This window comes from Rosa chinensis, chromosome 7, assembly GCF_002994745.2.
Source record: "Rosa chinensis cultivar Old Blush chromosome 7, RchiOBHm-V2, whole genome shotgun sequence".
Taxonomy (NCBI): Eukaryota; Viridiplantae; Streptophyta; class Magnoliopsida; order Rosales; family Rosaceae; genus Rosa; species Rosa chinensis.
In genome coordinates, this window is record NC_037094.1 from 59,925,637 (window position 1) to 59,949,922 (window position 24,286).

General features: G+C 39.0%; 3 protein-coding genes across 3 annotated transcripts; 2 read left to right on the forward strand and 1 right to left on the reverse strand.

Moving 5' to 3' along the window:
* Positions 1–7,104: 7,104 nt before the first annotated feature.
* Positions 7,105–9,329, forward strand: LOC112175552 (30S ribosomal protein S17). The gene is made up of 4 exons (XM_024313239.2): positions 7,105–7,272; positions 7,904–8,110; positions 8,214–8,349; positions 9,056–9,329. The coding sequence occupies exons 2-3, from the start codon at positions 7,949–7,951 to the stop codon at positions 8,346–8,348; spliced, it is 297 nt and encodes a 98-aa protein (XP_024169007.1). The 5' UTR covers positions 7,105–7,272; positions 7,904–7,948; the 3' UTR covers position 8,349; positions 9,056–9,329.
* A 269-nt stretch (positions 9,330–9,598) lies between these two features.
* Positions 9,599–10,734, forward strand: LOC112175551 (ethylene-responsive transcription factor ERF015). The gene has a single exon (XM_024313238.2). It carries the CDS (start codon positions 9,787–9,789, stop codon positions 10,339–10,341), a length of 555 nt encoding a protein of 184 aa, XP_024169006.1. The 5' UTR covers positions 9,599–9,786; the 3' UTR covers positions 10,342–10,734.
* A 5,983-nt stretch (positions 10,735–16,717) lies between these two features.
* LOC121050689 lies at positions 16,718–18,631 on the reverse strand. The gene is made up of 3 exons (XM_040511541.1): positions 18,319–18,631; positions 17,272–18,167; positions 16,718–17,121 (listed from the first exon to the last, which is right to left on the reverse strand). Exons 1-2 carry the CDS (start codon positions 18,629–18,631, stop codon positions 17,341–17,343), a joined length of 1,140 nt encoding a protein of 379 aa, XP_040367475.1. The 3' UTR covers positions 16,718–17,121; positions 17,272–17,340.
* Positions 18,632–24,286: the final 5,655 nt, after the last annotated feature.

Consider the following 24,286-nt stretch of genomic DNA (forward strand, 5'->3'; position numbering starts at 1 on the left):
TGTTCTCCCATAAAAAAAAATTAAAAAAAAAAAACCTGAAAGGATATAGTAGAATTGTAAAAAAAAAAAAAGCAGGATTGTAATTTCAATCAAAAGTCGGGGTAAAACTGTAATTTCAATAAACAGTGCTATGAACAATGTTACTCTAGCAGCTTTAGTATATGTATAATTTCTAGTCACCGGACAAAACGATTTTACATTTTTACCGAACTTTTATTAAGACTGAATGTTGTCATTTGGGTGCCTTTCTTTAATTTTATTCCTATTATAGATGGGAATTTCTCATTTTCCATATTTAGGGAATTCACATTGGTGTTTTCAACATAAATCAAATTTTTTTTTTTTTGAGAAACAAAGATAAATCCTCCTTCCAAACTCTAAATTCTAGAGCAATCTTGAAGCTGTACACCATAGAGGAGAGAAAACAAAACTCGGTCACACGAATTAGCTCCTCAACTCATGTAACGAATCAGTCAAGACTCGCACAGTAAGAGAGAATTTGAGTGGTTGATATCTAATTTTATGGCTCATCTCAACAATCATACCAACTAGACTCCATTAGCATAGCACCAATAGGGTTGATCCCATTGGTGTTGATAAAAAATTGAGACTCGAACTTAGGTGCTATAATTGCAACCAAACAAAGTTACTAATTTTGCCAAATCACAATTTTCTGTCACTTTATTCTAATATGTTGCCCTCAAAATTGATACCACACATATATAAAATTCATTGTACATGGCATATAAAAATAAAAATAAAAATAAAATTCCAACTATGCCTTTTTTGATGATCCATCTGAACTTATATCTTCGACGAAACTAAGGCAGACTATATCGATAGGGTTACTTAAAACGTCAGTGTGCCTTAGTCTTAGTTAAAGTAATATCGAGGCTGCCTTCAATTGCAACTCATATGATCTTATTTAAGGCAATTTGCCTACTTTGAAACTAACAAATGAGCTCATGTGTTTCAACACATTATGGTTTGAGTCAAACTGAAAAACCTCTCTCCTGCTCTAAAATCAAATAGGGAAAGGGGGATAATTGACACAACATAAGTTTGGTTATTGGGGTAGATAGGTGTTGGTGGTGAAAAATTCCAATTAGGAATTTGACCAGACAATTAATGCGGAGTGGAGCAGGAGCTGAACCAAGGACAATTGAGAAGCTTCTATTTCTTGTTGACCCAATGTTGACGAAGCAGAGATCTCTCTTCGCTTCATAACTTGTCTCCGCTTTGTAACCTCCCTTCGCTTCGTATCCTCTATCCACCTTCGTAACCTTTCTCCGCTTCATAACCTTCTTTCTCTTCGTAACTTCCCTCCATTTGTAACTTCCCTCTGCTTCGTCACCTCTCTCTGTAACCTTTCTCCGTTCCTTAACCTCTCTTCACTTTGTAACCTCTCTCCGTTGCTCCGTAACCTCTCTCCGCTTCGTCATCTCTCTCTGTTCCGTAACCTCCCTTCGCTTCGTAACATCTCTCTGCTATGTCACCTCTCTGCACTCTGTAACCTCCCTTCGCTTCATAACATCTCTCCGCTATGTCACCTTTCTGCGCTCTGTAACCTCTCTCTACTGACCCGCAACTTTGATGAGGAAGCGAAGACTCCTCTTTGTCATCGGTGCGAGAAGGGGGGTACATGCAAAAGACCATCTGATGCCTAAGTATATTTCTGAGTTGAGTGTAGAAGTCTCAACTAGAGTTCGATGACATACATAGTCGTCTTGTCCCTATTTACAGGTGACTTACAGCTTAGGCTGCAAGTAAACATGCGTGGCAAGTCATTAGTGATTTGGCTGGTAAGTCACAATTAAGGCCATGTTTATTCCCGCAATAACCACCACTTATGACGACAATGATTGCCATATTAACTGGGGTAATGATTACTACATTAATTACTACCATTATCACCTTTTAATTGTCTTGATTGTAGGATTAAATTGGTTCACCACCTCCACAATGTCCCCAAATTTTCTCTTTAGACACTCGTCCTAAGAGGAAATTTCCAAAGCCTAGCTTTGACATGGTCCTGGCTCGTAGTTTCCCTCTCTTCTAATGTCGTACGGCCTCCTTCTCCCTCCAGTCTCGATGGGGTTTTCACCTCAAACTGTGACAAGGTCGTCGCCTGGAGAAGGGGTTGTCATTTCGTTGGGTTGGATTATCCGTTGTAGACACCTCCTTGAGCATAAGCGTTGGCCACCTTGACCATGACGCTGGTCTCCATGGCTGTGATGGCAACGTCCTACTGGAGGAACCAACTCCTACCAATCAAATACAACTACCCTACTTGAGGAACCAGTTTCTACAAATCAAACACAACTGTCCTACTCAAGGAACTAGTTTCTAAATCATTAAGGCAACTGTCCTACTTGAGGAACCAATTTCTACAAATCAAACACAACCGTCCTACTCGAGAAACCAGTTTCTGAAGCATTAAAGCAACTGTCCTAGTCGAGGAACTGGTTCTGAAGCATTAAGGCAATTGTCCTGCTAGAGGAACCAGCTCCTACCAATCCAAGATTTTCCTAATCGAGGAACTAGTTTCTACAAATTGAACATAATTGTCTTACTCGAGGAACCAGTCATACAAATTAAGAGGACTATCCTACTCAAGGAACCAGTCATACAAATTGAAGGCAACTGTCCTACTCGAAAAACCAGTCCCAGTGATATTATTCATGCCATAATTACAAAATACATGATTTCGATAGTCTGAATGGGATACCAGCGTGCACAAAAACCACTAAGCAATTTTATTTTTCTTAACTGATTTTTACGAGTCGTACCAATCTTTTTGTCAAAATGAAGTCACAATATTATAGTACCTTCTCCATTACTCAAGATGAATTTCAGCACGTGGACTTTTCCATGATCCTTCTAGTTGCCTTTATTTAAGTCATTTTATACTGAAGAAGTTTACCAGACTTCATTGCTACAAGGATTGCTGGTCACACTCCCTGGCACTTATATATTTCGTGCCCCCTTGCCTCGTGGAGCGAGTAATATCGACTTCTCTCATCCTCGTCACTAGCCTCCGATTGGGGGGGGGGGGGGCAGATTCTCAAATATTCCTTCATGACTATATCTTTTGTATATGGTTACAGGGTGAATCATAAACCATTCTTCAGGGGGATGATCTTTAGGGTATCCTTCTATTATTACTCTGAATGTCATTCTTAGTGTTATTTCATTCGACTTCTCTCGAGGCTACGACGGCAGTAACACGGGACTCTTATGCCTCGTTCGCCTTTTCCATCAGAATTTCACCCTCGACTCTTGTAATGATGTCATCCATGTTTCTTGGGGGTTTGCGCAACAAACTCTCGTATAAGGGTGTGCTTGGGAGGAGTTCGTCTTTGAATGCAATAGCGACAAACTGAGGTTTATAGTTGACGTGTCGCATTTCAACCTTGAACCGTTCGAAAAATTGCCCTATTTTCTCCCTTGTGTTTTGTTTGGTGCTAAATAGAGTTGCCATATCCTTCCTCTATTTCTGGCTACAGAAGTATTGAGAAATGAAAACGCGGCTCAACGTGTCAAAGTTCGAGATGGAGTGAGGCTTAAGATCTTGGAACCACATCGTTGCCGGCCCTGTGAGGCTTGACTGGTAGAGTTTGCTCATCAGCTTCTCGTTGGTTGTTTCAATGGACATCTGCTGTTTGTATCCCTTAATGTGATCTACTAGGTCGGTGGTTCCATTGTACAATTGAAACATAGAGGTGGTGAATCTTTACTGTTTTGCAGTATTCAAGATGTCATCAGTGGATGGAGATTTCCTGACATCCCGTGTGATCTCAGTGGCAAGCTCTCGAGGGCTGGCCCTTTTGCATTCATCGATCATTTTCTCCATTTTATCGCACCACGATTCATTATGTGCCCTCTTGGATTGGCTCGTACCGTTCCTCCATTTAGTCATGCATTTAGCGCTCCTACCACCCCCTCGACGATAGATCTTCCAAAGCCTCCATTAGTTGCTTCACTGGCGCTTGCGCTTGTGACTATGTCCGTTCGTCAGACGAGTCGCTGTCGGGCTGTAGAATTTTTTCAAGCTTTCGCCATCGGCGGGCATCTTGGTCCTGTTTTTCCTTTTGAAGTTGCTCAAGCTCTTGCGCCAACCTTTGCGTCTTATCCATCGGCGGCAAGTTCAGGTCTCCAATTGGGTTTGGGGGTTGGTTTTCGTCACTCCCAGTCCTTAGTGATAAAAAAGGGATTCCGTCAGGCGCAGCTCCTGCTATCATTTTTTGGGGAAAAGTGTTTCCCACAGACGGCGCCACTTGTTGGTGGGGAAAAATTCTAATTAGGAATTTGGCCAACAATTAATGCAGACTGGAGTGAGAGCTGAACCGGTTACAATCGAGAAGTTTTGATTCATCTTTGACCTGACAATGAAGAAGCGGAGAATTCTCTTGGCTTCGTGACCTGTCTTCGCTTCGTAACCTCCCTCCACTTCCTCACCTCTCTCCGCCCCGTAACCTCCCTCCTCTTAGTCACCTCTCTCTGCTCCGTAACCTCTCTCCGCTTCGTCGCCTCTCTCCGCTTCATAACCTCTCTCCGCTTTGTGACATCTCTTTGTTCCGTAAACTCCTTTCGCTTCATCACCTCTCTCCGTAACCTTTCTACGCTTCGTAGCTTTGATGAGGAAGAGGAGACTCCTCTTTGTTGTAGGTGCAAGGAGGGGGGGTACCTGCAAAAGACCCTCTGATGCCTAAGTCAGTATATTTTTAAGTTGAGTGTAGAAGTCTCAACTAGAGTTCGATGTCATACATGGTCGTTTTATCCTTATTTATAGGTGACTTACAGCCAAGGTTTTAAATTTCTCCGAAACTGCTGAAATTTCCGGCGAAATTTCCTTAATTTTGAAGTACTGAAACGAAATTCATATGCTATATTATTTCCAACAGAAGTTTCCCGACATTTTTAGAAATTTTCCGTACATTTCCACGAAATTCTTAATTTCTGAAATATCTACACACACAATATATATTTAAAAATTCACACCGAAATTTTGTCCGAAATTTCTCTAAAATTTCTGTTAAATTTTTATGTCACCTACAATGAATTTTTGCTTCATACTTCTATAGAGAAAATATGAAATTTTGATTTTGATTTTTTTTTGCAATCATGTTGAATATAACAAAAAACCTTTTTTGTTTTCATCTGCTACAAAGTTGAATACTCCAACCATAACATGATTTCCTTTTTGCTTCGTCTCAAATATTGTATGCTTCATGCACTGTAACATCATATTAGGTACTTCCACAATATCCGATATATGGATTCATGTGGAAAGGGAACGACACGTATACATACAATAACCATGTGACGAAGTACAAAAATAATTTCCAAAATTCATGTACTTGGGAACAGTATTGTATGATACTAAATGAAAGCAGTTCAACCAGCTAGATTGAACCACATCATAGTAGCTTTTATATTCCTTTTGTTGTACTTAATCATCTTCATTCAAAGGGGTTTTGGTTTTACGTGCCCCGCCCCACCCCTTTGTAATTTTCTAATTATTAAAAAAAGTAAATTATATTTACATTATCAATATACAACACATTATCAATACATATAGATAAAAATACTAGTTCAGCAACGTACTACAGTACTAGTTAATTACTCGTCCATATAAAATATCATAATTCTATTATAAATGTGTAATTTTAGAGATGTTACATTGTAAATAGGTTTATTATAGGTTAGTTTAGTCTATATAAAAGTTTCATTCAAAAATATCATTTTATAAATGCAATTAATTTGATTTATTTATTTTTAACCGAAATTTCCTTAAATTTGAAGTACAGAAACCGAAATTTGAAACCTTGCTTATAGCATAGGCTGCAAGTAAACTTGCATCGCAAGTCGTTAGTGACTTGGGGGGGAGTCACAATTAAGGCCCTGTTTATTCCCGCAATAACCACCACCTATATCAGCAATAATTGCCGTATTGAATGCTGCAATGATTACCATATTAACTGCGGTAATGATTACTGCATTAATTGCTGCCTAATTGTCTTGATTGTAGGATAAAATTGGTTGACCACCCCCACAATAGGCTCAACGTTTTCCTCATGGCTCCAACTGTTACGGTCCGAATATAGCTTAATGTTTCAAGCTTGCCTTTCTAATTCAAAAAGTTATAAGTTTGCGATGACAATAAAGGTTAATGTGGTTTTCTAATAAATGAACTTCGTAATGTAAGGCATGTGTTTTAGGGTCTTGTTAGGGCCACCACATCCAAACAGAGTGAGCATTATGGTTCAACATCTTCCTCAGTATCAGCAGCGACGACATCTTTAGTGGTTAGGAATTCTACGAATTCTCTGCAGCTTCTTTGATCACATCTCCCTTCTTTTCAAGTGGATTAGTCCAAAACTATAATAATATTATGTCGCCCGTCTATAATCTTAAAATGCGGGGGATTGAGAATTCTCATCTCTGTTTCTCTATTTGTCTTCAGAATTTTCTCTTATGTCACATTTAATGCAGTTTGAATCGATATTTTTTTTTAACAATTAATCAGTAATTCAGTATTATTTGTAAAAGCTGATAAGGAGAATGATGAAGAGCGATGAAACATTAAACATGAAAGTAAAGACTTCAAAAACTTCTTATTCTGGACATGGTAAAATGAAAAAACAAACAGATAAAAAAAAAAAAAACATAATCTCAAGGAGAAACTCAAAAAATAATCTCATATAGTGGCTGATGCTCTTGTTTCTTCGTAAGAGAATTGAAGTTGGACTATGATGTTCATCTCATGAAAGACCCTCCTAGTTATGCTACTCAGGCTTATCTAGATGATTTAGATGATATCTCTAGAGTCTAGACTCAGAAGGGGTAGTTGAGTAGTTCTCTTCTTTTTTGTGTTTTTTGGCCTCCCTGTAACAAACAAACTAAAGGACAAAAATTCTAATATGGACCAAGATGTAGGTGAGACCATAGGCAAAATGAAGGGCAAAATGGGGCATTTGGTGGCAAAATATCTGATGTTTTTTGCCTAGGTGCAGGCGGACCTTGGTCCATGGAACTGATGGAAGTCTCTTTGCTAAAAGGAATGAAAAAAATAAAAAATAAAAAATAAAAGGAGGTGTAAAATGGTAAAATCCCCAGACTAAAAACCCTCGCGCACAGAGTCGGTCAGTCGCTATTGAAGATTTCCATCAAACTCGTTATCTTCACTTCGCCTTCCACTCCCAGTCTCCACTCTCATCTCACCTTTTGAGTCGCACTCCGATTGCTTTTGTTGCAGCTTCTCTTCTCCAGGTATGCTTCAGATTTCATCAATTTTTTTCTTCTTTTCTTTTCTCCGCGGTATAGAAATTTAGGGATTCAAACATGGAGAATTGTACTGATATATGTCCAATTACTAGTGATTTGGCTAAAGGTAGCCTCATTTTATGGATTTACGTTAACAAATAGTTCTATATCGGTGATCATACTATTAGCAGTTGCAGACCTAGTGATTGGTAGTAGGGTTTCAGAGTTGTTGTTTCATCAGAAATTGGATTGACGCGTGTTGAAATGTTGTTCATCACTACTGTCCTCTCGGTTTCGTGCTTTCGGTAGCTTTTTGTAGGGAAATGAGGATCACTGAACTCTTGAGTAATTTTATATGAACAATGGAAGTAACTAACAGTGTTTCAGTCAAAGTTTGTTTGATTATTTCAAAATGTGATGCTATCCTGCAAGAAATTGCGTTTATTTTGAACTCTTTTGTTTGTTTGTTTTTTTTGGCTCTTTCTGGTCTGGACATAATTGAATTTGGAATTCTGTTGTGGGTTAGGGGTACACAACTGTTTAAACTTCTAAGTGTGCTAGTCTGGTGATATGGGTTATGAATAAGTCTGATTTGAATCCATTCTAAGTTTGATTATATGCTGAATGAGAGATGCAGGTCGGTCCCAAGGCCGGTGGGTATTCACAATTTTTGCTGAGAAAGATGAAGAATGTGGTGGGGATGGTCGTTTCCAATAAGATGCAGAAATCGGTGGTTGTGGCAGTGGATAGGCTGTTTCATCACAAGCTCTACAACCGATATGTGAAGAGGACATCCAAGTTCATGGCCCACGATGAGCACGATCATTGCAACATTGGAGACCGAGTATGTCTTCTATAATGCCTTATATCTTTTATTAAGTTTTGAACAAAATTACATGTAAGTTTACTTGCAAGAATATTACTTAATTTTATAATCATTTCATCAGGTTCGATTGGAGCCTTCACGCCCTTTGAGCAAACGTAAGCATTGGATTGTTGCTGAAATCCTCACCAAAGCACGCATTTATCAGCCTCCTTCACCATCAGCTTCAGCTGCAGCTCCACTTCATTCTAGTTCTTAAGGTTTTGCTTCCAATAACTGCTTTAGTATTCTATTCCTTTAACATTAAAGTAGCCCCTTTTCTTTTTCTCTTTTGGTTGCAGTCATGTCTTAGCGTATTTGTGTCAGATTCTATAAACCATTTAGTTTAACTATTGAAATACTCATCTTCCAATTCTTGATTAATACTAGATTCCAACTGATTAAGGCAACAAGCTGATTTTCTGGCTGTAAACCTAAAATCAGAAAGAATGTAATTCTTGTCAAAACGTTATAAAAGATATAGTTTATAGATGGATATGGTGCATTGAGGTTCCGTGTGTATTTATTCTCGGAGCTAATACAGTAGTTACAGTACATGACATCACTGCTTCTCGGAGAAGCGGATCGCCACTAGTTTTCCTCTTTTTCGGCTCGTCTTGTTCTGACTTTCTTTAAACCGTTGGCTTTTCATGTCATTTTCAACTCCAAGTCTCCTAAGTAAATGGTCAAATGACTCAAGTGTAACATCTGTAAGAAATCTCCTAACGTAAATGGTCAAATGACTCGAGTATAACATCTATGGCTCAGATCTGTTTTCGCTAACTGCTAAAGTTGCCTAAAAATGTAACTGAACATGACATTAGCCAATCATATGCAAGACGAAATTGAAACTCAGCAACCTGTTCAGCTGCTTGTAACAATTTTCCAACATCTAAAAGTGTGATTCACTTTCATTCTTTTTGGCAGGTGAAGCTTTATCTAAGGCATCTGAGAGGTTGAGATGATATTAGGTTTAGCCAAAGCTAGTTCCCATAGTTTCCTGAATATTTTGTTTGTATGGGTGAATGCACCTTTTCTAGTCGCAACCTAATTGGGTGAAATTATATCTCCAATTATGTACTGAATTATCCCACCAGAAACTTTGGATAAATTCTACAATTGAATCAATGTTTCGTTATGATATCCATATTGATAGCTCATGAACATTGGTTTGGTCATTGAGCTTTGTATTAGTGAGAAATTTTTTGGTTGATTTGGTTCTTACCATGGAAGGTCTAGATATAGGAAATATTTGGTTGATTGTTACTTCATATGGAAACTCTGTGTGTGTGTGTGTGTGTGTGTATATATATATATATGTTTGTAGATTTGCATTTATATTCCCTTTTATATTGAAGCTTAAATGGAATAAGTGCATCGATTATTGTCTTGCCAACTGCATTTCTATTCATTTTGGAACTTCTATGGATTTGGGAACTCCTTGTTTATACGAACTCACCACGTGACAGTATGTTTGCCGCCACGTGCAACTTGTAACATCATGTGCCACCATCATGTCAGTTCCACCTGCTCTCTTAAGGCATCTCTTCAGTTTGTATCTTGTTGGCATTCACTTTCCTTCATATTATCTCCTACTGTAGTTCTATCCAGATCCTATTCTTCCACTATCTTGACACTTCTCTTGACCCCCCTTTCCTATGGATTTGCCAACAACTTCTAAATCTAAAAAAGTTCGGCGAGAGAAAACCCCATGTCTCTACAAGGGCATACGAATGAGGGCTTGGGGTAAATGGGTTACAGAAATAAGAGTTCCAAAGTCTGGAGGAAGGATATGGTTGGGCTCTTATGATACTCCTGACGAGGCAGCTCGAGCCTATGATGCAGCTGTATATTGCATTTATGGTGAATGTGGGAGATTCAATTTTCCAGATTTCAGAAGGCCAGTGCTTCCTGCAGGCTCTACGGTTTCCTTGTCCAAGGGGGATATTCAGCAGATTGCCATGAATTTCGCTTCAGCTAATGTACCAGAGTCTTTGCCGGTTTCAGCTACTGTGAAAACTGAGGTACAAGCTGATACACCCGCTTCTCCAAATGTATTGGTTTCTAAGGATATGGCAAGTGCATATGAGGTAAAGGTTGATCCTCTTGCCCCGACCTATGCAAGTGGAGCAGGTTCTGCTGATCCACCTGAAGATTTCCACCTTGATGATTTCCGTATGCTGGATACAGATTGGATAGCTGATTTCTATTAGGTATTTTTGTGCAAAATAGTATGTGTGTATTTGCATTTCTAGTGTATATGTGTATTTATGTGCATATATGACTTTCTATCTGTGTATTTGTGAGCATATATTACTGTGTATCAGTGTATTTGTGTGCATACATCAATTTGTGCGTGTATATCCACTTGGGTAGTCTAGGGTGAGACAAATTGTCAATTATGGATATGACATCTGTCAGTGGGACTCAATTGAGGCTCTTAAAATGAGGACTTTTTAATCAAATGTACGATGATTTGTGTGTTGAGGAAATAATATTCAGTCATCCAACCGTTGATTTGAAAGTCCTCATGGAGTCTTCATTTTAAAGCTCTCCCCATATATGTAATCATGAAAAGTGGAAACTCTTGTTGCTCCTGAGGAAATATCCATTATCATGAAACTCTTCTGTCTCAGTAATGGATAGCAAGTGTCTAGAGCCTAGTTTAAAAAGAAAACAGAAGTATGCAGGAATAAATAGTAGGGGGTTTTTCTGACATGATGTAAGGATGAATTATCTGAAATCCATGAATTATCTGAAATCCATGTTTCTTTTCATACAAAACATAGTTTTATGTTTTTACCTTGTATGCAAAGCAATTTTTGACTATAAACACCACCCGAAATCTGGATTGTTGGAGTCCTTCCCTGCAGATTGGTATAGCATGCACATTCATCCTTTTGTTAACCAATCTCATGTTTTTGTAAATGTGGTCATTTTATAGGTAACCAATGTCCATTTTTAGGAAATTTATCCAAATGAATGACTACCTTTACTAAAATGGTTTTGGCAATTAATATGATGTGATGCAAAAGAAATCAAGTGGAGCAAGGAATTTCATCTCCAGTAACTTTGTATGGATGCCTTTTACTTCCAGACAGGGAAAAGAAAATCTTTGGCACTGTCTCTAGTTTTGCAGTTTTTATTAGTGTTTGTTTTTTTAGTTTGTATAAACTATTGGTGAATTGAGGACTGCTTAGATTCAAAGTGTTGTATGCATGCCCATTGAAAGGGTGTGGGCAGAAGAGAAATCGATTCACAACACTTAATGGGTGTTGTTTCCTTGTTAGAAGGTGTATAAGAAACCGAGTTTCCTGTTTTACCTGTCTTTCTCCTGAGTTGGTAGCGTAGTGAAAACAAAGGGAAAGAAGAGAGCTGATGAGGTAGGATGGCTGTGGAAGAGAGCTGAGGTGATCCCATTTATATTCCTTTATGAATATAAATATCTTTTTTTTCTTTTTGGTTACAATAGGGGCCTAAAAGACCCAAACAAAAACAACAAAAAGGCTAAGAATTAGAGCAGGAGCTCCTCCTTGCTCTAGAAACAGTAGAGATGTCATCAAGATAGGCCTGAGCAGCCGGGGTACTCAATGATGCTGGTACCAAGCTCATGATTGATGCTGTCCTTAGCCAAGCAGTCAGCAGTCATATTGCACTCTCTGAAGTAGGGCTGGGCACAGGCCAGCATGGGCCGAAATTATGGTAATCCCGATCCCGGGCCCAGAATTATTAGTCGCGACGGGCCGGTACAGTTGAGGCCATTTTGAGAATTGATCCCGACAGGCCCAAACCCGATCGGTATCGGGCCGGGACCGGGCCCAATTAGGGATAGGCCAGAAAAAAAAAAAAAAAAAAAAAAAAGGGCAGGTTACCTTTGTTTGCAATCTGGTAAAATTTCCCAGTTTGCATTTCTACATGATTTCAACACTACATTCAAATGATCATTTCAAAGAGAACAAGTAAGAGTGCAATTCCCTACAACACTTCATCATTCCATAATCCAACAAGCTGATCTTATTCAACAAAAGCTAAAAGGCTAAAACTGAAGGAAAAAAAGACCAAATCTGCATACTGCATAGTTCCACTCTTGCAAATTGTAATTTCATACCAAACCTGCAAGCTGCAGCTAAAAGCCTAAAAGCTAAACAAGAAGAAAAACATGACCATAACTGTTTTCTTCCCTCTAGTCATTAGCTTCTTCAAGCTGTAAGAAATTGTTGAACTGAAATTGATGACTCCGAACTCAATTTGGGAATTGGTGATTTTGATGACTTGAGGTGCTGAATTGATGAGCGGGGAATTGGGGATTTAGGGTTCTAAGCTTGGAATCGAGTGAGTGGTAACTGACGGAAGGGATGAGAATTGGGGAATAGGGTTGGGTTTGTGCATCTATGATGATGAAAGTCCTCGTTAAAATCGTTGATGAATTGGTGAAGCTGACTAGGGAATGATGGTTGAATTGAGAATTACATAATCTGGGTTTATCAAAATGAGAAAGAGAGAGTGAAGAGATGGTTGAGAGAGAGAGAGAGAGAGAGAGAGAGAGAGAGAGAGAGATTGATTAATTGAGATTAAGTCTCCAAACTCGGGTCTGAGACTCTGAGAAAGATGAGAGATAGAGATTGAGTAGAATATGGTGTGGTAGAGTCCATAATAGAAGTATAGGCTTAACCAAATAACTAATCACACTGAGACATGTGTTAAAACCAAAAATATAAATATAAAATCTATTATTTCGGTAAGGGCCAGGCCTAGCCCGAATTCTGTAAACTCAAACCGAAGCCCGTCCCCTTTTCTCGGTACGGGCCGGGCCGGGACAAAACAGTAAAAAAATGGCTTTTCAAACTGACCCGTCCCGGCCGCGATCGGTACAAGATCAGTTCGGGATCAGTTGTTCGGTTTGTAGTGCCCAACCCTACTCTGAAGATGTGAGAAATGTGAGCATTTTCCATAGCATCCATAATATTTGAGCAGCCCTTGAGGAGAGAACCAAGGGGATGGAGGGAGAATTCAGCTTTTTGCATTAGCTGCACAAGGATGGCAGAATCAGACTCGACTTCAAGGTGAGAGATATGGAGGTTCAAGGCTAGTTTAAGACCATAGAGTAAGCCCCAAGCTTCAGCATCAAGGATTTCCCCAGTTCCCAAATTCACTTGGAATCCAGTGATCCAATTGCCAAGCTGATATCTGAGAACACCACCAGCACCAATTTTGCCAATGGATGAGGACCTAGTCCTATCAATATTTAACTTGTAATAATTGTCAATAGGTTTTTTCCAAGCAAGCAAAGTGTATCTGCAAACTGTATCAGTATGTACCTTGACATTAGCACTAGTCCATTCATTAGCATAGCTCCAAATCACCTTGTCAGGACATGCCGGCATGATAAAACTTGGATTAAAAATAGTCTTATTCCTCTATTTCCAGATAAACAAGCAAATGAAAACAAACAGATTGCACCATAAAATATTCATCTAAATCAAAGTCTGACAATGCAGCTGTGCAGCAACCCAGCCATTCCAGTCTAATGTAAAAGAGTTGAGAGTAGCCCCAGGCTTAAGAAAGGCCTTCCATATAACAAGAGATCTAGGACAGTCCCTGAACAAGTGAAGGAGATTTTCATCAGCAGCCTTACAAATAGGACATGAGGAGGTGGAGGATAACCCTCTCCTAGCTCTTTGAACATTAGTCAGAAGCTTTCTATGGAGAGCAGCCCAGAGGAAAGTTTTCAACTTAGGAGGAACATTGCTTTTCCACACAGCAGTCAATTGAGGATTTTGAAGGTTAAGAAAATCAAAATTAGAGTTGTAGGCAGACTTGACAGTGAAGCAACCATTAGAAGTAGCTCCACAAATTAATGAGTCACAACCACAATTATCAAAACCAGTAGGAGTATTAATAATTTGATTGACAATATCACCTGGGACCATAGAGGAGATCGAGAAGATTCAAGTTCCAGCCATCATCAGTCCAGAAATCATTGATGGTTGCATTGATGTTAATGTCAGCAGTAGGAAGAGCCAAGCTGATGAGGGGAGTAGTAAGAAGCCACTGATCAAGCCAAAATTTGATTGAGCTGCCATCACCAACATGCCATTTTAGGCAATTCCTTAACAACACAGCACCATGAGAGATACTCCTCCAAGTGCTGGAGCAGTCAAGATGGGGTTTATAGCTTGTATCAGTAATACATAGAAGCCCAAAGACCAGTGTCATTTTGAAAGATCCTCCAACTGGCTTTGGCAAGCATAGCCTGATTCATCTCAGCAGTTTTATTAATACCAAGGCCTCCCAACTGCTTAGGTTGACAGACAGTATCCCAGTTAACTAAATGGACTTTTTTTTTCTCATCAGTGTCACCCTAGATGAAATCTCTATTTAGTTTATCAATTTTATCACACAAACTCACAGGCAACTTGGCAGTTTGCATGGCATAGTTAGGAATAGCAGAAGTAACAGATTGCACCAGAGTGAGTCTGCCAACCATGCTTAAGACTTTACTTTTCCAACTAGACAGCCTGCATTGAATCTTGTCAAATATACTAGCATAAGTATGTTTATTGACCTTGGAATGGATGAGGGGGATGCCTAAATATTTACCAAGATCATTGGTCAAGGGAGAACCACAAATTCTACTGATTGCAGCAGCAGTTCTCTTGCAAGTGTTAGGGGAGTAGTAGATAAGGGACTTCTCATAGCTAACAGCTTGGCCAGACAGAGAGCAAAAAAGATCAAGACATTTCTTGAGTTTACAAGCCTGAAGAGAAGAAGTCTCAGCAAACAGCATTAAATCATCAGCAAAAAACAGATGGGAGATCTTAGGGCCAAATTGAGATGCTCTAACAGGTTTCCAACTCCCAATATCAACATTAGATTGGATGAGGTGTGAGAGCTTCTCCATGCAAAGAACAAAAATGTAAGGAGAGAGGGGGTCACCTTGTCTAATGCCTCGTTGAGCTGACTAATTAAAGAATTAGTCAGCTCACCATTAAAACAATCTGAAAGCTAGTTGATGTAATATAGTGCATAATGAGCTTAACAAGAGGCTGAGGAAATTGGGCTTCATATAGGACCATCTCAATAAAATCCCATCTCAGTCTATCATAAGCTTTAGAGAAGTCAACTTTCCAAGCAAAAAATCCCAGCTTTCCAGAGAATCTTTTAAATTTGAAAAGCATTTCTTGAGCAATCATAATATCATCAGATATGTGCCTGCCAGGGACATAACTAACCTGATTAGGGCTAATTAGGTGCTGCATCAAAGGCATGATTCTAGCAACAATGATCTTAGAAATGACCTTATAGATGGTTGTACACAAGCTAATGGGTTTGAAATTGGCCATATGCTGAGGGCCATCAATTTTTGGAATAAGAGCAATGATAGTGTGATTCAAACCTGGGGGAATTTTGCAGGATCTGAAGGCTTCATGAACAACTCTAAAAATTTCACCAGAATAGGTTTGCCAATGATTCTTATAGAAAATGGTAGGAAAACCATCATGGCTAGGAGCCTTGAGACCACCAATGGCAAATAAGGAGTTTTTAACCTCCAGCAAAGTGATAGACTTACATATGGTGTCTAAAGTCATCTGATCAATAGCAGGGAAAAGCCAAGGGATGGTGAATATAATATCCTCATAATTTTTAAGAGAGAACAAGTCAACAAAAAAATCAACAGAAATATTCTTCACGCTTGCAGAATCAATAAACCAGTTCCCATCTTTATCAAATAAACCCTCAATTTTATTTTTCCTTCTTCTAACAAGAGTAGTTAGATGAAAGAGCCTGGTATTTCTATCTCCACCTTGTAGCCAATTGTCCTTGGATTTCTGCCTCCAGAATAAATTCTCTTGATCTCTGATGGCCACATATTCCTGAATAAGATCAACTTCTAGATTAATTAAAAAAAGATTTTCATGTCTGTCCCTAGCCTTCTGTATACCCCCAATTCTAGCCAAGAGCTTCCTTTCCTTGTGAAACAAGTGACCAAAAATATCTTTGTTCCATTGAGCAAGGGCTACATAGAGAGCTTTAATTTTAGCAGAGAAATCACCAGTTAGTGCATTCCAAGTAGTAGAGACAAATTCAAAGTAATTAGCATGGGAGAACCACATGGCCTGGAATCTAAAAGCAGTAGCTTCTCTATTGACAGAATTATTAGAATAGAGCTGCATCAAAATAGGGCAATGATCAGATCTAGTCTTGGAAAGATGTTGAATAAATGCCTCAGCAAAAGAAGACCTCCAAGAGCAATTACAGAACCCTCTGTCCAATCTCTCCTTAATTCTATTATTACTCCAAGTGAAACAAGACCCTTGGAACCCCATATCAATCAATGCATTCCTATTGACCCAATCTCTTAATCCACCAAATCTTCTAGTAAGGGAGCCACAACTTTTGTCCTCAACTGAAATCAACTCATTAAAATCTCCAATGAACATGCTAGGAATATTAACATCAAGAATAAGTTTATCAAGAAAGTTCGCAGATTAGCTCTAACAGAATTGGTAGGGCTAGCATAGATTACAGTGAGCATCCAAGTGGGTTTACTAGGAAGAGTTACCTTAACAGAAACAGATTGAAATTTTTTATCAATGAAGTCAACATGAACTTTAAGACTATTCCACAGGAGCTAAGTACCACCAGAAAAGCCCTCAGCTTCTACAATTCTAAAATCAGAAAAACCAAGTTTTCTAAGAGTATCCTTAGCCCTACTAAATTGAACACGAGGTTCACAAATAGCTAAAATATCAACAGAGTGAAGATTGACTAAGTCTGTAATAGCAGATCGAAAATTCTCACTTCCAGCACCTCTGGCATTCCAAAATAAAACTTTAAACATGGAGATGCAAAGAAAGAGAGGGTAGACACCCCATTTAAGCATCGACCATGCTCTCCCCATCATGGGAAGGTAGGTCATCATTAATTGTCACCATGCTATTATCAGCAAAAGTTTTTTCCACAAAGTTATCAGCATCATGAATAGTGAATACCTGCAAGTCATCATTAGAAATTAATAGACTCCTCAGGTGGACAATGACCAAAGATGGCAGAGATTCCATCACCAAAGGCATTGGACCCCATGTTTTCAAAAGAAATTTTTAAAAAAACATTAGTTTGATGTTTAGTTACAGAACTAGCACCTTTAGCTTTCCTTTGATAATGCAAATCAACTTTGGACCCACTGCAGCTTCCAATGTTTGAAACATCTCTCATTGGGATTCTCCCTTGCTCTTCATATTAGACTTATCAGCAAATACCGAAGTAACTTTAGCTGGGGAGAGTTTACCAGCTAGATCAGGACTCTTCAAAATGGCATCAGTGTCAGAAGCAGAATTGGCTTTGGTGGACACAGAGGCAACTTTCTTTTTGTCTTGAAAATTCTTCCAAAGTTTGACAATAGGGGCCACAATGTCAACATGATTGTCCTTTATAGTCTTCTCAGGCAGAACAGATTCCATGCCACTTTCCTCCTGCAAAATAGAAAACCTGGAACTAGAATTTCCATGTTTTTTGGCTGCACCACTGTCATTGCTTTTCTTCTTATTCCTGTAAATCATAAGCATCCAAGGTCCCATATCCTCCTTAATTACATCACAGGGAGGAGGGGAGACTTGCCCATTTTGCACACTTGTCATGTTAACATCAGAAGGGACAACTCTAGTAGAGTCATTGGTATGGGCCAGAGCAGTATCACTACTAGGGTCATGTTGAATAATGCTATCATTTGCAGGAAATTTTAGTGTGGGACATTTATCCTTAGAGTGACCAAAGCAGCCACACTCGAAGCAAATAAGGGAGATGCCTTCATACACAACATTATAAGCAGTAGATTCAACTTCAACATATGGACGCAGAGGCTTGCTTAGATCAACTTCAACACAGACACGAGCAAATTTTCCTCTAGATTGTCCAATAGTAAGCTTGCCAACCCTCACAACATCACCAAGTATCTTTCCAATTTTAGCAACAGTGAACTCCTTGAAATACTTGACAGGTAGACCAAAAATTCTGACCCAGAAAGTCAGGTCTCCATTTTCTCACAATCAAAGTCTGTCCAGCCAAAATCCAAGGTCCTCCACACAAAGCATAGTTCATAACTTCTTCAAGGTTAAATTTGACAATGGAAAAATCATTAGGAAGATCAATGAGTTGCCAACCACCCTTAACCTGCCATTTTCTTCTTAAACCTCTCAGCATGAAGTCAAAAGTGTTGGTAGAATTAGGTTTTCCCATGAGATTCGCAATCACAGCACAGCGCCATTCAAAGTCAAGCTTATGTTTACCTTGTGAGAAAGAGCAGTCACCATCAGTAAACTCAAAATCCTCCATCATGGTTTGTCTATAACGATCCACCGGATTCTTGAGTGTGCTAGCATATTTCATATGAGGTAACAAGGCAAAAGGAGTCTGCACAGAGGAATCCAGATCTTCCACACGAAGAGCCTCTAGAACGATGCTAATGTCACCGCCATTCTTCGCCCACTTACATTGAATTGACATCGGAGTCGTATCTCCGCCGCTTCCAGGTGGAAAGGCGGAGAAAACAAAGGTTTGGGGAGCCACCAGAATGATTAGGTGAACCAGAGAACGTTGGAAAGAAGGAAGTCAATGAGGGCCAATTGGAGCAAGAGTTAGGTAAAGGCTGAGAGTTTTGGGGAAGGCGCGTGAGGCGCGTTCCAGCAAAACGTAGATGACAAAATGGCGACTTTTATTTGAATATAAATATCTTTTATATTCAAGGAATAGCTTATCTTTGGCTTTTTGTACTATTTTTTTTTCTTCTTTTAAGAATTGTTGGTTATGAACTTAAGGTTTATGTGATTAGTGAGTTTCTGGAGATATGTATAGGTTAAAATCGCAAAGGGTGTCTGAGCAGAAAGAGTATACGATTCTAATACAATCCTAAGTCTAAAATTGCAGAAATACAAAGAAGTAGAAAGAAAGAGGTGGAAACCAAATGATACTTTTCTTCGATAGCCTTCCCAAATGGTCCAAAACCAGTACATATAGGGAGCAACGTAGATAAGAAGAAAGGATTGGACACCTGACCTATTTCTCAAAGGATAAGAGCACATGTTATCAACTGATAACAATGACAGCTCTTGCATTGCATATAAGGAAACACCAATCAATATAAGGAAGACTAAACTATGACATATTAACTGATAAATGAGTGACTAGAGTTGGGGTCCCAATAGGTTCCTTAAATTTTAGGTGCTATTTCATGGTTGGGAGGGAATCATAAAATGAATTTTTCGAAGCTTCCCTATAATTTTTTTTTTCGTTCAAGTAGGTCGTCACAATTACTACTTCCAAATCAAAACTGTGTTGTTCTCCCTTCTTTATTTTGGGCTTGATTGTATCTTCAAACTGTGGGCTAGCCTGTGTTACAATTTCTTTTGGTAATGTACGGATTGGTCAATCACAATACGATGTTGTCATCGGCCTTTCTTAGAATTCATCTTCAGCTAGTAACTGATTAAGACACTGGGGCACCTTTTATTTTTTAAAGGGCAACAAAATTAAAAAAAAAAAACATCCACACCCTTAACCTTCAAGTTCTAAAGAGATGCATACGCTGTTGAGGTCCGACATGTTTACCGTGAAGCAAACGGTGTTGCCCATCGTTTGGCACACCTTGCTAGTTGTAATAGTATAGATGCACTTTGGGTGGAGGAGCCTCCCGTTATTATTCGGGATGTACTCTACGGAGATCTATGTAGTTTATCACGAGGCTTAGGTATTATGTCCTCCCCGTTGTACTTTGTTCCTACTTTTACTAATATGTCCGGGCGTGGGGTTGAGCCTCCCAGCTAGTTTGGGTTCCAAACTCCGTTTCAAAGAAAAAAAAAAAAAAAAAAAAAAGAGATGCATATGCTGTTTCTCTATTCTAAGGGCTAGTTTGGGATTGCTGTGACTTTAAAAAACTGTTGCTGCAGTGTTGTGAGAATAATCAGCTGTGAATTAAAACAGTTTCGTGTTTGATAAATAATATTTTTAAAAGAGCTGTCAGTACATAAAACAACTGCAGAGTGTGTTTTGATCCACAACAGCTTCTAAAAGCAACCTCTGGGCTGCTTCTAAAATCTGCTGCCAGTGACCTATAATTTTCAATTAAAACTGCTTTTTATTTATTTACCAAACATAATAAAATCTAAAATTTTAAACAAAAGCCGATTTTTTTTAAAAGTGAAGCAATCCCAAACGGGACCTAAAGCTCGAGGGTGAGATGAACAATAACATGCCCAAGTGATTTGACAATTTTACCCCCTGTTTGTTTCTTAATTATGACGCTGCCATTCGATTTTCAGAAAGTGTTTGGGAGACGGGTAACGAGAGAGAGAGAGAGAGAGAGAGAGAGAGAGAGAGAGAGAGAGAGAGAGAGAGAGAGAGAGAGAGAGAGAGAGAGAGAGAGAGAGAGAGAGATTCAGAGAGAGAGGTTTTTTGCGAGAGACATGCACAGAAAAAAGAAGAGGGAAATTCACATCAAGTGATTGATCGGAGAGAGAAGGGGAAGAGGAAGAAGAGGAATCTAGGTATTGATCTGAAGCAGCTGGTTTTTTTAGATTTTAATTCATTTTTTTCCCAGTTTCTTCTGGTTTTGAATTTTGGGTGCTATTGATTAGGTTTTGAATTTGTTTTTTTTTTCTTTTTCTCTATTTGAGTTGAAAGCTCTGTGGGTTTTGAAGTTTTCTTTTTCTCTGTTTGAGTACTGTGGGTTTTGAAGTAGTGGGTAGCTGACATTTAGGAGCAATTAATTGAACTCAATCAATCATGACTATCCGATTGAGCTGGCACCCATTTGATCAAATTGGAGGATCAGACTGAGGAATTAGAGATCTTGTAGGTACAGGTCCTATTTATGGTGTGTTGGCATTCCCATACAAAACCTTGAAGTATCCTACACGCCGATCTCAAAGAATCTCAGGTAAATGCATCCATGCATACATGGTCAGTCCCATGTGTTAATTAGTGGTTGGTTTAGGAAAGTATCTTTCGGGTTTAATATTTCTTATTTAAAGATATTTTTCTGTTTGCCAAATTGTGTTATTGATTTCCTAAGTATTTTAGGATTTGGTGTCTTTATTTGATGATCTTTATCACAAAAGATTATTTCCTTATAGAAGTTGAATTAGGGTTGTATTCTGTTTGATTGAGTATAGCATGGCCCCTTCATATATATATATATATGTGTGTGTGTGTGTGTGTGTGTGTGGAAAAAAGACGTCCATGGGTAGAGAGATTTTTGACGCAAGAACTTTTGAGCAGTCTTGCTTGGTTGCTTAAGATTGAGTCTTCACAAGAGTCAAAACACTTGGTCCATGTATAAGTGTTCTTGATCAATTTTTCATATGCATAAATTCTCTTGAGATCAGTAGAGAAGCTGTGAAGCAAGAAGAGCAATAGTCGAAGATCATTCAAGTGAAGGAGTTCAAGATTGAAGACAAACTTCTCATTAGTTATGTCTAGTGATTGTAGCCGTGCAAGTGCTATTTGAGTTTGTAAAGAACATATCCTTCATCATAAGTTAATTGGTCTTATTTTGGGTTCTCAAGAGTAAGAGTCTGGTAGTGTTTTTAATCTCATGTTTGAGGTTTTCACTGCGTAACCAAAAATCCTGTGTTTTGTGTTATTTTTGGTTTCTGCCCAGTAAGGATTGCAACGTGCCTATCAATCCCTGTTTTCCAGAAAACACGTTCTGTTCTTGTATTTTCAGATCTTTGAGAAATTGAGCTCCAGCTAAGCTTGAATTTTAGGTGGTATTGATTGGTACGTTTTTGAATTTTGGGTGCTATTGATTGGGTTTTGAATTTTGGTGTATGCAATTCTGGGTGGTGCAAATGAACGCGGGTACGTGGCCGGGTTTATCTATCTGGGATTGGTTTGGCATTTGAATTTGGTTTTGTGGATGATTGTGTATGCTGTGTTCATTTTCTTTCTAGACTAAATTTTCATGTTATTTACATCTCTTGGTTTCTTGATTAAATTCATCCATGAGCTCCCAAGTGTTCTTCAAGGCTTGATGATGCTATGAACAAGAGCGACATGCTTCCGGAGTTTTGTATTCATGGACCAACAGTGATGTTGAATGTGTAGAAGAGGCCATGGTCAAGGTGTTGCGTGCAGTTACTTGGTCAAATTGGGTAAATAAGCTTTTATCCTTTCTCAATGTTCCAATTTCTCTACTTCCTAGCTATTTACCACAATCAATTTTTTATTGGCATTCATGGAGATTCAAGGTCGCATGATTGAGAATTATGAAGTGTGTATAGCATTGAGTAGTTTCATTTTCATTTTGCATCCCTATACAGATAATTTTTTTTCTTCCCAGAGTTATGTTCAAAGCTATTTTTTTGTTCCTTTTTGTTTGGGGTTTTGGATGAATTTTGAATTTTTGATGATGGGGTTTTTCATTTGGTGGTGAAAAGGGATTCTTGGATGATAAGGTTACACAACTATAGCTTCAAGATTTTGTGGTTGAGGTTGTCTCTCTGTTCTTTCAATATTCCGAGAAGCTTCTCAACAATATGGCCAGGACTTTGTGAGTTTTTTTTCTTAACCTTTACTGTCAATCTTTGTTTGCTTCATTCTGGACATTTTGGTTTGTGGTTGTAATGATTTGAGTGAATAATGTTGATTGGTTTTTTTTTTTTTGACTTCGTGTAGAGAGCAGAATGTTGTAGACTTCAAACACTAGATACTTGTGTCCATTAATTCAAGGGTAGCAGTGGCTGGTATTTCTAACTGCTGCGTTTTTCAGAAAACAGTTTTTGATGTTGAGATTGGTTTTTCCCTGTTGTTCAATATTGTGTTGCTTGTGTTTAAAATGATTTAGAGACTCTAATGTGTTGTTATTGTATTCTCTTGTAGGTTTTGTTGAAGAATGTTGACTTTTAGTGTGTCTTGTCAAACTAGATTTACTTTCTATAGTTGTAGTAGGAGAGAAGGTTCTAGATTCCGAATTCAAGTTAGAATAGGGCTCCAAGAAATTATACTTTGTAATCCCTATATAGGGCTCCTATTATCAATGAATAGACACACCAATTCTCTCTAGAATCTCTCTTGCATCCTTTATTCTTAAACACGTTATCAGCACGAGCCCTAACCCTGAAATCAAAAACCCAAAAAAACTGAAGAAAAAAAAGGACCACCGTTAGCCTCACTTGGATGACCTCACCTGCCCTTGCAGCCCAGAGGGCCCTTGTGCCTTGCTCGCTAGTCTCGCTAGCGCCTGCCTACGCGCCCCTGTGCTCGCCTGCACCTGCGCACCCCCACGCCCATCAACCAGCCTAGCCTCCGCTCAGGTTAGCCTCGCCTCCTGCCGATTAGCCTTGCCACTGCCTTGGTTAGCCTCGCCCCGCACCTAGCGAATTTACATCTATTTGTTCAAATAGGTTTTTTTTTTTCAAAAAACCTATTTGAACAAATTGATGTAAATTATAATTCACGAGGCGAATTATAATGTACCCAAAGGAGGGCGTAGGGAGCAAAACCCTATAGTAAAGATAAGGGACAAAACGGACGTGTGGGTCCATATGACCTACCTAAAAAGGAAGGTAACCGCCAAACTGGAGCGGGAGCACTTGGCAACTAGAGCCAACGTGGGAGAGGAGGGCGTGGCGCCGAAGGCTATGGTGGAGCCGCCATGAGCCGTGTTGGTGGCTCCAATCCCCTTAAGGGACGCCAACAACATGCACAAGGGGCACCTCAATTGAAGGGAGGCAACCACAATGACGTTTGTCATAGGTGTGGATCAAGTGTGCATTGGTTCAAACAATGTAATGCAAGCAATAAGTTAGCTACAGAATACAAGGCGTATAGGGACTTGAGAGAGCAAGAAGCCTATCTTGCCACTGAAGGAGATGATGGAGATGATAATGACGTCAATCTCACTACAGCAGACTTCAAATCTGGCAAAGTCAAGTACATGGATACCAAAGATTTTGATTAGATCGTCTTTTATTTTCCAAGAATTATATAATGGCAATTATGCTTTAATCAATAAATGAAATTTGTTTTAACTCTTTCTCGACTAGGCCCATCCAATTAATTGTGATGTCTAGGAAATGTTTGAACTGAGAAAACGGTTTTACAAGAGAGCATAACTCCACCAAAATTTCGACTTACCTTACCTGGTCGCAACCAAATTCGAGT